General features: G+C 52.1%; 3 protein-coding genes across 3 annotated transcripts; 2 read left to right on the top strand and 1 right to left on the bottom strand.

Annotated features, from left to right (window-relative positions):
• Positions 1–3544: 3544 nt before the first annotated feature.
• BBA_00726 (glutamine synthetase) lies at positions 3545–5260 on the top strand (the record flags this gene model as incomplete). The annotated part of the gene is made up of 4 exons (XM_008595823.1): positions 3545–3559; positions 3629–3664; positions 3727–3819; positions 4310–5260. 4 exons carry the CDS (start codon positions 3545–3547, stop codon positions 5258–5260), a joined length of 1095 nt encoding a protein of 364 aa, XP_008594045.1.
• A 1788-nt stretch (positions 5261–7048) lies between these two features.
• On the bottom strand, positions 7049–7312 carry BBA_00727 (uncharacterized protein; the record flags this gene model as incomplete). Its single annotated transcript, XM_008595824.1, has 1 exon — positions 7049–7312. The coding sequence occupies one exon, from the start codon at positions 7310–7312 to the stop codon at positions 7049–7051; it is 264 nt and encodes an 87-aa protein (XP_008594046.1).
• Positions 7313–11332: 4020 nt separating this feature from the next.
• On the top strand, positions 11333–12613 carry BBA_00728 (zinc-binding dehydrogenase; the record flags this gene model as incomplete). The annotated part of the gene is made up of 3 exons (XM_008595825.1): positions 11333–11513; positions 11588–12091; positions 12249–12613. The coding sequence occupies 3 exons, from the start codon at positions 11333–11335 to the stop codon at positions 12611–12613; spliced, it is 1050 nt and encodes a 349-aa protein (XP_008594047.1).
• Between the last annotated feature and the right edge of the window lie 92 nt (positions 12614–12705).

Below are 12705 nucleotides of genomic sequence, written 5' to 3' on the forward strand. Positions count from 1 at the left end.
TCACGGCAAATCCCCCAAACACAGACGTGAGGCTGACAAGCCAATCGGAGCGTCGCGATAACGGTTGGTCGCGTAGAACCCACATGATTGGCCAAGGGGTTTTTGGGGGACGCCCCAGGAACAAGGTACATGGAGAAGGTATCCGTACATTGGCTTGAGCAAACATATCAATAAAAGAAAATGATTTGAGCAAGGCAAAAAAAAAAAAAAGGAAAAAAAAAGAGAGAGGCTAGGCTGACTGGAGTTGGGTTGGAGAATGGATGAGGGATCAAATCATGCGCTCCGCATTCTGCGGTTTCATCACCCCCAGACTCGGGAACTGTACTACATATAAGCTTTTGATGCTTAATAGGAGAGCTTCGGGCTAATACGGGCTTCGTTTTGGCATGTGCTAGACGCTTGCATCGTGAGCGAGTTTCATGGTCGCCAACAACATGAAGCTGGTCAATTATCTTGATACCACATCACGGTAATTAAAGATGTTGAAAAAGTTGGGATCTGTATCAAAGATTTCAGAAGATTCTTGTAGATCTGACCTGGTGGCTTTTGGACTGGCAGTCAACAACACTGATATATGCATCGGATGGCAAGCTACACGCCGATAACCCGGCCATTGCTCATGCTCTCTGGATCAACGGCGTTAGGCTACATTACAATACCGCCTCTATTGAAAAAGACTTGATTAAATGAAAACACAGAAAAGATCCCCGAACAATTCTACACAGAAGGGGGTGCGGGAAACAAAGAGGACCGAGCTGGGTCTTGCCGCGCAGCCACGGGCTTGTGCTACACGGGGGCAAAAAAAAAAAAAGGGCGTTTGCTGGCTACCGCTGAAATCGAAACAACTTGGCGGTCAGCATCTTGTTGGGGGGTTTTTCAATGACACAAAAAAAAGTTGCCAGCTTTTTGCTTTCTTGGCTGGTTTGCTGCGGTTTGTACACGTTGCAGCGCATCGGGTGTCATGGTTCCCGAGAAAAAAAAAAACCAGAACGGAAGCGAAGCGAAAGCATGTATGTCAAGGAGGGTTATGCAAAACTGCCAAATGTTCCAATGTTCGAGCGTTTGTTGGCGAGGTGCATCGTTTCAGGGACCGACTTACAAAGCTTGTGGTCACTTGTGTGACTTGGCGATGGAAGGTCGCGCCCCCACTTGGCTTGTCGTCGGTACAAGCAAGGCACGGCGATGCAGATTCAGTTTTTTTGGGCATTTGCAACGGCATTTTCGTCATGGAGCGCACGCATGCAGTACTTGTAACCGCCTGTAGGTCTAGTTTTGACCATGTACGCCGGTTTTGTTTCTTGGCCTTTGGGGGTCCCTTTGTCCGATGTGCTCGGCCCAAGACCTAGCACCTTCATCGCGACGTGCTAGTATCCCGAAAAGATCGAAATCTAATCCATGTCAGTGCATGGCACGCATAGCAACCCTCTTCTGCAGCCAGCCGGATTCTTCTTTTTGTGCTTTATACATTTGTCATTCCAGTGGGCTTTTTGTTTCCTTTTTTTTTTTTTTTTTTTTGATTGGGCTGCTGCCCTTCCTTGGCATGGGGGGGTTTTTTCCGTTCTTATTAGAAGACGGCCGGCCGGCCGGCTCAAGGCCGCAAAAGTGCGTGAAGGCTCCGCAACTATCCGGCGGAACCCTTTCTTGTTCTTTATTAACCAGATGATTATAGTTGATGAGTTGCTCACTGGTAGCCGGGTTCGGAGCACCCGCTCGAGATGTGTCAAACAGCCAAATGCCCATCTTTTTTTTTTTTCATATAAAAAAGAGAAAGAAGGAAAAACGAAAAGAGTTACTGTGAACCAGACTCGAAACTACCTACCGCGCTAGATGCACAAAAGACCCTGCAACACGGTGTATTACAAGGGGGGCTGGGGCAACTCTCCAGCCTGTTCGGCTCGCGTGAGAGGGCATCGGGCATGTCGTCCTAATAATAGGTGATAAATGCGCTGTAAAAGCACACAGTGTGGCGGTTGGGCTGTCATCTTGGGTACAGGTACAGGCAGGCTAGAATTTCTGCTGCGACGTACCAGTACAAATCCAAAAATATCCCAAGCACAGCCAGCCCGCCATGTTTCACGAGGCTGGCCTCGTACCGTGACGTCTATCCGTACAGAGACGGGATATCAGGACGCAAGCTGATGCTGCATGCGTCATATTATGCGTACGAGAAAGGTCGCAGCTTTTGCTCTTAACAGTTCTTTTATTCTTTTTATTTTGTCATTTTTCAATCGATTAAAATGATTGTGTTTGACGCATCGCATGTCCCAGGCTTCTGCACCCCTACTTGTAGACATTGTCGAGTACGGACAGTTTCAGCCATATTGGCTCGACGCATTATTTACGAATAGGCGGGTATTTCGACGATAATTGCTAGTAGGTAGAGGAATATTCACTATTACTCCGTAATATAGGTTCGTCTTCTGTACGGCCGGTCCTTTTGTACCTGGGTACCGATGGGCCGGCGTCCGCGCAGGACGGTACCCGCTGACGGTACCTCGCCTGGTACCCCGCGGTGGTGCCTGGGGGGAGCGCTGCTCTGCATGCCTGCCTGCGAATAAATTTAGCGCTGTAGGCCGCCCTGCAAACTTGTTTCTGGAGGGGCTCGCCGATAACGAAAAGGCCTGGCGCTGGTGGTTTTCGGGGCAGCTGGTTCTCTAGCGCGGCGAGCCCGGCGGCCAAGCATTCGCTTTGGGGGGGGAGGGGTGGAAGGGTGGCGTTGTCGCCGGGGGATTTGGGGGACGGCAAGCTGCAGCCAAGCCAACAGTACAGGTACCTCGCCGTCTGTATTAAAGCCGGTACCTCGGCCTTGAAACGAATGACCAGCTGCAAGCACGACAGCACTTTTTTACGGCAGTGGGTTGCAAGCTTTGACGGCGCTGAAATGTCTTGTGCCGACTAGACAGCAGTCACTGCAACGCCCTGTAATGGGCAAGCACATGAACATTGATTCAGGCTTCGTCGCACACTCCCCTGCGCCCCACTACAGAGCCCACAAGCCCACCCCTCCACACGTCCCCCATTGTCCTCCCCAGGGCCTCGCGGGCGTAGCAACAGAGAATGTTGAGAGGCATGAAAAAAAAAATGGAAGAAAATGAGGGAAAATATGAAGAAAATAAAGGCCAAGCAAAGATGAAAAGGAGGATAACAAGAATACGAAATTGGTACGCTTCGAGTAACAAGACTACACATCATTCAACTCATACGTACAACTTTTTGTCGTTACCCACTTGGGCCCAGGCGACGCCGCCGCCGCGAACAGCCACACGCTGCACATGCACAGTGCCTTATCTTTGGTGGGCTGGCGCTGCATCCTTGGTTTTTCGATCGCCGCGCACTCAAATCCTCTTCGTCCTGTCCATAAATAAAACCCTCCACCCGCGCACCTTTCCCCAGGTCTTTTTAACTCTTGCCCTGATATCATCGTCCTCGCCGTTTTCTCCTAATACCCCTCGTGGTAGATACCTTTAACCTATTGAATTATTTTTTCTTTTCTTTTCTTTTTTCCTGTTTACCTAAAACAAACACACACACACAATCCGCCAACATGGTACGTCTCCCTGTCAACAACCGGCCATGCGCCGAATCGCTCTCCATTTTGCTGCCGAACAATGTGCTGACATGCAATTAGTCGAACCGATATGCCTTCACCTCCAAAACGGAGACTGTGCGTACCCTCATCCGATACGATCGAATTCACACGGCGCAATCAATATTAATTCATCCCAGCTCAACAAGTATCTGAAGCTCGATCAAAAGGGCCAGATCATGGCCGAATACGTCTGGATCGACTCGACCGGCGAGACCCGTTCCAAGTCCCGAGTACGTTGCAATTCTTCATCAATATCAATGCCCTTTTTTTTTTTTTGTTTGTTTGTTTGTCGCCGTCGTGCCTGTCAACCTGACACCGCCCGATTTGTCCCGTGGTGGCGTTGATGTGCTAAGGTTGAGGCTGGGGTGGGTTCTATTCTGGTTGTGGCTGAGGCTGCTGCAAAGGCTCCTTGGCGGATGTGGCTAGAGGCCTTTATTCGCCGCCCAGAAAAAAAAGGCCTGCAAAACACAATCACTCGCGTGGCAAAGCCCGCTTTGCAGCCCCGCCCCCAGGATGTTGCCCATTCGTTAGCCCATACTCATCGGCGTCATCGCTACCGACCCGCTGCCAATTCCCATGCCTTGCTTTGGCAGCCTCTTTGTGCACCGGCCCAACGGAGCCCGTCATCCCTACGCCATATCTTTGCCTTTACTCGTTTCACAACATCATGTCGCCAATTTTCTTCAAGTCAGACCCGCTAACCAATGCCGTCATGTATAGACTTTGAAAGAGGTTGAGGGTGGCTACAAGCCCGAAACTCTCCCGGTCTGGAACTTTGACGGTTCTTCTACCAACCAGGCTCCGGGCGAGAACTCGGATGTCTATCTGCGCCCTTGCGCCGTCTATCCGGATCCCCTTCGCGGAAGCCCCAACATCATTGTTCTGTCGGAATGCTGGAACCCCGATGGCACCCCCAACAAGTTCAACTTTCGCCACGACTGCGCCAAGGTCATGGAGGCCTACGCCGAGCATGAGCCCTGGTTTGGTCTCGAGCAGGAGTACACCTTCCTCGACCTCGACGACCGCCCATTCGGCTGGCCCGTCGGCGGTTTCCCCGCGCCCCAGGGTCCTTATTACTGCGGTGTCGGCGCCTCCAAGGTCGTCATGCGCGACATTGTCGAGGCTCACTACAAGGCCTGCCTCTACGCCGGCATCCAAATTTCCGGCACCAACGCCGAGGTCATGCCCGCCCAGTGGGAGTTCCAGGTCGGTCCCTGTGAGGGTATCTCCATGGGTGACCAGCTCTGGCTCTCCCGCTTCCTTCTCGCTCGCGTCGCCGAGGACTTTGGCGTCAAGGTCTCCCTTCACCCCAAACCCATGAAGGGCGCCTGGAACGGCGCCGGCATGCACACCAACTTTTCCACCAAGGAGATGCGTGTCGAGGGCGGCATGGCCCACATCGAGGCTGCTCTCAAGAACCTCGAGCCCCACCACGAGGAGTGCATCAAGGAGTACGGTGAGGACAACGAGCAGCGTCTTACCGGCGGATACGAAACGGGCTCCATTGAGCAATTTACCTATGGCGTCGCCAACCGCGGCTGCTCGATTCGTATCCCCAGGGAAACGGCCGCCAAGGGCTTTGGCTACTTTGAGGATCGTCGTCCCGCCTCCAACGCCGATCCTTACCGTGTCACCAAGATTCTCATGACCTCCATCTTTGGCAAGCTATAAGCAAGAGGCGGCCAGAGATGTGGTGCATGAGAAGCAAAAACAAGGGCAGAATGACTATTATCATTGATATAGTCGCTGCTTTAGTAACCTGTTTTTTCCCCCTTTTGTCAACAACACTTCATAATTGATTCTACTTTTTGATTTCCTTGGCGTGGGCTCTGCAAGATTATCTAATCTTGATGATGATTGGCGTTTTTATAAACTTGGTTATTAAGGATTTGTGCTCGCGCGATTACGTCGCGGCGAGCAAAGTATTATAGATGGCATTACGGCATGAATACAAAATAAGGTGACCCCTTATTATATCAACTAGTCATTGTTCTCTCAGACTCTGATTCCTCTTGTCTGTGTTTTAATCTGCCAGTGTACCTCATTGCTCATTTTCATCTTCCATTGTTTTTTTTTTTTTTTCTATTTCTTCGCCCTTTTCTACTCTTTCCCATCTCTATATGCTGCTTTTTCAACATCAAATTATTGACCCTTTGTTCAATGATCAACTCGGGTCACCAAGAACAAGCAGCATTTTAACTGTAGTGTCTCCTACGCAATTATTACCACGATTCAAACAACTGCACGTACTGTACTCAAGCTCAATCGTCAATCGGAATTGTGTGTGTCTTTTCTCTCGCCCGCTTCGTCCCGTTCCTGGAGCCTAACCCGCAATCTCCGAGGGAAAAGAGCCGCTGTCGATCATCCGCCGACCACGTTTTTTTTTTGTTTTGATCATCCTGAGCTTATCAGTAGATCGATCTAGTCTCTCTACATATATCTAGCATGCATTGCGTTTCATTGCCATGCCAGGTACACCAGACACACCCCCCCTCCTCCTCCTCCTGCATTCTTCGGGACCTTATCTGGTTGCTTCGCGGGGACATCCGGGCGGGGGGGTGTGTACGGATGGATCTCCGAGGGGGGAGGGAGATAACAGAGTACATTTGTAGAGAGACGTTATCAGGACGAGGTTGGTATCACGTGAAAGGGTCGTGTCAGTAAAGGGGTTTTTGGTGCTTGGCAATTGACCTATAAGTCTTGATTTGATTAGACGAGTCGAGATGATCAAGAGCAAGTTTGGTTTATTCGCTGACTAGACGGTGTCGGAGAATGGGAGGAAGACCGCCACCGAGCAAAGGGACGCCTTAGTTTTCTTCTGTTTTGGTCTATAAAATTGTAGTATTGTAACGTGACTCGCTACGACGAAGAAGGGGGTGCGTGTGTCTTGACGAGGCAGTCCTGGTCATGCAAGTTCTCGCCCAATCTACCAGGCCAGTACGGGGTTGCAGCTTGCAATGTACGTGCAACCTACACACCGTATATATTCGTGAGGAACCTTTATAATGTCTTATTCATGGACTAGTAGTAAAGTATCGCGACTACCACGTGGAGATGTGGTATATTTGACAGGTATGGCTTCAAGTAACTAAGTCACGATATCCATAAGGCGCCTCGGCTGACCTGTGTACAAGTACAACGACGCAACACATCATAAGCAAGGCCTATATATGAGAGATCCCACGAGATATTCTGATTTTTCCTTTTTCGTTTCCTTGACAGTGATATTTGCAAAGGCGTTGTATCTCGCGGTTCCCGAACGCGGCAACTTCAAACTTTGTCTCTCGCTCAAAAGCAATCAAGGGCAAAGGAACTTTTGAGCACCATGAATGAACCTTGTTTTTTTTTATATGCTAGCGAGCTCTGCAGTCGCAGAGTCGCATCAGCACAATGCACAACGAAAGTGGCAGTCTTTCTTTGGGTGCACGCATGTGTACACCAAAAACGGCTGGAGGGGTTTCAACCTCTTCGTCGGTCCGCGCGAGACTGCTCCCCCTTGATCAGGCAATCAATCAGGTCCTGGTCGCGCTCGAGGACCATCTTCTCCAGCGCGGCGGTGTTGCTGCTCGTCGCGGTCGTCGTCGTCGCACCGGTAGGCGAGGCAGTCGCAGTAGACGAGGCCGCACCGGCGGACGAGGTGGTGGCAGCAGCAGCAGCAGCAGCACCGGTGGACGAGGCAGTGCCACTTGTGCTGGTGGGGTTGGTGGTCTTTTTGTCGGGCATGTTTGAGTTTTCCAAAGGCAAAGAATTGATTTTTGTGTATAGGCTGCTTTTTTCATCTTTTGCTTTAGAGGAAGGGCCTCGTTTCACTTATACCTTGTTTGGGGCTGGACGAAAAACAGAGACCTCCCTCCCAGAGCAAAGACACAGAGTAATTGTTGCCCATCTCTTTGGAGGGTAAGAGTGCGAGTTTTTTGGCAGCGTGTTGACGCATTGTCGATGATTGTCACATGGTGTCGGCCCTGTCTTGAGTGAGCCGAGAGTCGTTCCAAATTTTGCAGTCTCGCTCACGCCGGGCTTGATGGGCGAAATGCCCACGAGACTGTTTGACTTGCCCTCACTTTTGGTTTGATTGGCTGTAACTGCATCATACACTCGCTGATTCAGACCCTCCATGATGCTATACTCCCCAGTCGATCGACGCTGTCGTGATCTTGGGGCAGGTCTGGCCATGACAGCCACGAGGGTGATACCATGATGGCATGCCAGCACCCTCACGCCTCTTGTAGAGTATGCAGCCAAGGGGCGTACAGTTACATCAAGTCTCAAGCAATGATGCGGCGAGACGAAGCGCATAGAATCCCACAGGAACACTGTGGTCATACTTTTTGGGTTCAACCAGGTCGGGCAGTATTTTGGTTGTGCCTCTGGGGTCGCACCAAACGGCTCACGGTACAGCGCGACGCCGCCATGTGGCAGCGGGCAGTTCTCCGCAGCGCCAGGTCATGGCTGTAAGATGTTGTGAGGCTGTAGTGATTATCGAAGGGGAAAGGTTGGGGTAAATTTTACGACACGTGTATGCTTGACGATGCTGGGCTTGGACCCCGGCTGCAACGGCAGTGCCAGCGCTGTTGTGCTGGTATTATGTATGTAGCAGGTAACTTAGGTAAGGTAGTTCATCTTGAGTGAGAATAACCAACCCTTAGCGCAGGTCTAATCGGCTACAAGAATACGCCGTTGCCTCGCTCTTACTGAGTTAAACGGTATATGCCAAAGTTGCAACGACAAACGGCAACCACCATCATGACCGCCTCCCATGCTTCCACTACCATCCGCCATGTCTTCATATCATCGCACTGAGCAGGGATCCCTGCCGCCCATCATTCCCAAAGAACTTGTTCTTGCCACGGCTCGGCCACTGCATGCCATCACCAAGCCGAGCCTGAAACCCTCCGCACTGCTTACAGACTTAAGAACCACCATGACGAAGCTGGACTTCGCGACAGGCAAGCCCACCCAGTCCTATCAGCCCGAGACTTCTCAGCCTCGAGAGCGTCGCCTGCATACGAGATTTTGTCCACGGGGCCAAGCCCTAGATCCCGTCCGACGATCGGGAAGCCTTTGAAGACTGTCTGCCTAAGCGCCGCAAAACCACTACGGCCTTTGATGACTTGTCCATCAGAACCAGCGAATTAAAAAAAAACATTGTTTTATATGGATTTCATTGATAACAGCAAGGCAGAGTATAACTACCTCGACTCTTTTGGCGTATGTACGAGAAGAATAACTACCTAATACGCCCCATTTTCCCCATGCTGACATGTTCACCAGGTGACGATGATTTCATTCTGGAACGTGACGTGCTCATCATTCAAGGCCTCGTCAATCTAGAGACGCACAACATTGATCCGATACGGAGGCCAATTAGAGTTTTCCCTGTTTGACCGTAAAGAAATGCAGCCCTGACTTGTCAGTTGCATTACCCCTCGAGAGATATTGATGTGTCCGTTATCACAAGGGTCGGAGAACGCACCACTACTCCCACTCCTCTGTCAATATCCTAGCTAATTGCATAAGTGGCATTAGCATTAGAAAATAGTAGTTGAGTATCGATGCTGGGAAAAGTTGGGAAGGTTAGTGACGATTGTTTTCCATTGACAGGCCCTATTTGGGGAAAGGAAAAAGTCTTCGATTAAGGGCCGCGTCATACTATAACTGTACGGGTTCCACGATGCTGCTGGGTTGCTGTAAGCGTGCGATTCGAATCTGCCTCCTACGATTCCGCGGCGCAGTTGGCCATGAGCGCCCAAACCCAAATGCTGACGAAGCGGGATTGCGCGTGAAAAGACGAAGACTTGAATAATTTCTCACCTACTACCGCAAGGCATTGCACAATGCAGGGAAGAGGACCCAGAGAAGACAACTTACAGGGCCAACAGGAAGTGACGCGGCACAGGCAGCAATCGTCCGCTTGTTGTGGCTCCGGGATTCGCCAACCGACCCTCACCTGCATGACAATGACAGAGACTGCCCGTCAGGTACGGCCCTATCGTTCAATTGTTCCCCCCCCCCCCCCCCCCCCCGTCTCGCGGTGTGGACTTGGGAACTTGGCTCTGACTGTGTCCTGAAGGGGTAGCCTTTGTTCTGCTACATGGGTAAAAAAAGGGTAGATTGATAACATGATGGGGCCAATGACTAGGCCCACGACCCGCGCTCGGAAGCGTGGGGTGACTACGAGGCTGACATGAGGTGAGAGAAGCTTCGGAGTTGAGAAGATTTTGGCAGGGACTTTCCCGGCAGGACCGGGTTTCGCGCAATCGGAATAAACGAGAGTCGGGTACTGACTGTATTGTGGCTGGGCGAGGCTATGCGCCGCCTCTTTTTCGGAGTCGATTGAGCATGGAAAAGAAAGATGAAGACAGAAGCAGCTTGGTTTGAGTGGATTCATGTTGCCTTTGTCGCTGGGTTTGGGTTTTAACTCTTTTGGTGGCGTCCAACCTGATGCAACTTGTGGCTTATCCTAGCTGGCTCGGCCTCGCGGGGTTCCGCAGGCATGAGACAGGACAACCCTTCTGGGGAACGCGCAGATCGATGCTAAGCAACTCATTGTTCCCTTGATCACATCAGCAAGAGGGGATTTTGCTTGTCAAGGTCTTGGTTGACGGCTTTTACAAGGGTTTCCGGAATATTAACACATGATCCATGGGCACCAGTATGGCAGTTATCCACGGACTGCGGCCCCAAGTCCGGACTTTTAAACAAATAATCGAGTCGCCGCTGTTCTTTTGATTTTCTTGATTTTATTTTTGGCTCCCGGAGCTAACACCGCACGTACCTCCGCGGCCGGCAGCCCCCCCGGTGCTAATGGCTCAATTGGGAAACTCGGCCGGGAGGGCAACAAGCCACACATAGCTTTACCATGTTTTTGGAGGTGGTTTCTAAGCTTTGTTTCCGTTTTCCCTCTTCTCCTCTGCGCATTCAGTCCGCCACCGGAAACTCCGCTGCCAATCCAGTCAGAAAACGTACCCCTCCACATCTCCGCTGCTCTGGATGGCTGGCAATTTGCCCTTTAGAATAGGGCTTTGACGCCTCGGTTTGCAATACAGGCCATGCAGAGTGTTGGAAAAGGGGGCTGTGCTGGCGAATCCCAGGATGCAAAAAGGGGTTTCAGTCGCAGGTCGTAGCTGAGTAAGATGTACTACGCGGGAGCGGGTTGGCAAGAGATGTGACGGCACCCCGAATGGCTTGTAATTAGATGACGTTGGGAACTATATCGACAAATCCACCTCTCCCCCCTCACCACCCCTCTCTTTGGGGGCGGAGGAGGAAGACCAAGTCGAGGTGGCGCTCCGGGGTTTAAACAGTAGGTGAAAGCAACCGGAGATGGTTACATCATCGATCCCGGTCCTGCTTTTTGCGTCTAAAAAGAAAATCCCAAAGAGCCTTTACTGGCCTTGCAGCAATTTGCAGCCCCATGATTTCTCGGTGATAGCGCCACCAACAAAACCCACGCTAGCTAATAATAATCAACGAGGACCGAGACGGGGGAGGGGTACGTCGTTTTCTCTATATTCCGCCCACGCCAACGGACAACGACCCCGAATGTGGCAGTCATATATATATAACCTCCCTCCCACCACTGGGCTGCCGGGCACCAGACGATTAAAAAAATTATAAATATTTCTCTTCTTCTTGTTTTTTCCTCCTCCCGCAAATCCTCAATCCACAATCCCCCATCCCATCCCATCTCATCTTCTCCAACCCCGCCTCTCACCAGACAAAACACCAGACACAGCCGCGACAATGCCCGTCGACAACCTCCAGATCGTGCTCGCGGAGCGCCCCAAAGACGAACTTATCCCCGGTCAGACCTTTCACCAGCGCGTCACGCCCGCGCCTACCGAAGCCGACCTAGCCGACGGCGACGTCCTCGTCGAAGTTCTCTACGTGTCTCTGGACCCCGCCATGCGCGGCTGGCTCAACGGTGCGCGCATTCCTTTTTTTTCCTTCGGACGTGAAAACATTTTATAACTAACGTCTTCCTCCCAAACCCCCCAGATGACCGCTCCTACCTCCCTCCCGTCGAAATCGGCGCCGTCATGCGCGCCGGCGGCGCCTGCCGCGTCCTCGCCTCCAAGAACCCCTCTGTAAAACCGGGGGACCTCGTCAGCGGCCTGCCGGGTTGGCAGCAGTACGCGGTGCTCAAGGCCGGGAGGTACGAGCCGCAGGCCAGCTTTCCGCGGCTCCGCGACGCCAAGCACATTATTTCCGTGTTTGGCCTGACGGGCATGACGGCGTGGGTCGGCATGACGCAGATTGGCGACCCGAAACCCGGCGAGCTCGTCGTCGTCTCGGGCGCGGCGGGCGCCACGGGCAGCGTGGCCGGGCAGGTGGCCAAGGCGCGCGGCGCGAGGGTCGTGGGCATCGCGGGCAGCGATGATAAATGCAGGTGGCTGGTGGACGACTTGGGCTTTGACCAGGCGCTCAATTACAAGGATCCAGAGTTTAAGAAGAAGTTTTTTGAGGCGACAAAGGACCACATTGACGTCTACTTTGACAATGGTACGCTGTGCACCCCTTCCTTCTTCCCCTTCCTTGTCCCCTTCCTTGTCACTTCCTTTGGACAATTGCTACGATATGCGGGTCGATGGCAAGAGTTGTCAGATATATATTAGGTTACAAGATGGATGGCTAACAACACATTTTCAAAACCACCCAGTCGGCGGCGAAGTTCTCGATCTCGCCCTACGCCAAGCCAAGGAATTCTCGCGCTTCGTCATGTGCGGCGCCATCAGCCAGTACAACACGTCGCAGCCCGTCGGCCCGCGCAACATTACGCGCGTCATCCAGATGCGCATCCGCATGCAGGGCTTCATCGTCTTTGACCACCAGGACAAGTACCCCGAGGCGCGCGCCGACCTCGCCCGCCTGCTCGACGAGGGCAAGCTCAAGACGAGCATCCACCTGCTGAAAGGCGGCCTGCAAGTGGCCGAGCAGGGGCTGGTCGACCTCTACAAGGGCGTCAACACGGGGAAGCTGATTGTCGAGCTCAAGAATCCAGACGAGAGCCCTGCCAAGCTGTAAAAGAGGGTAGTGAAAGGAGGGGGGGGGAAAGGGGGAAAAAAGAAAGAAAAAAGAAAGAAAAAAGGAAAAGAAGAAAGATGTAGGCGTACGGA

The sequence above is a fragment of the Beauveria bassiana genome (assembly GCF_000280675.1).
Source record: "Beauveria bassiana ARSEF 2860 unplaced genomic scaffold BBA_S00002, whole genome shotgun sequence".
Taxonomy (NCBI): Eukaryota; Fungi; Ascomycota; class Sordariomycetes; order Hypocreales; family Cordycipitaceae; genus Beauveria; species Beauveria bassiana.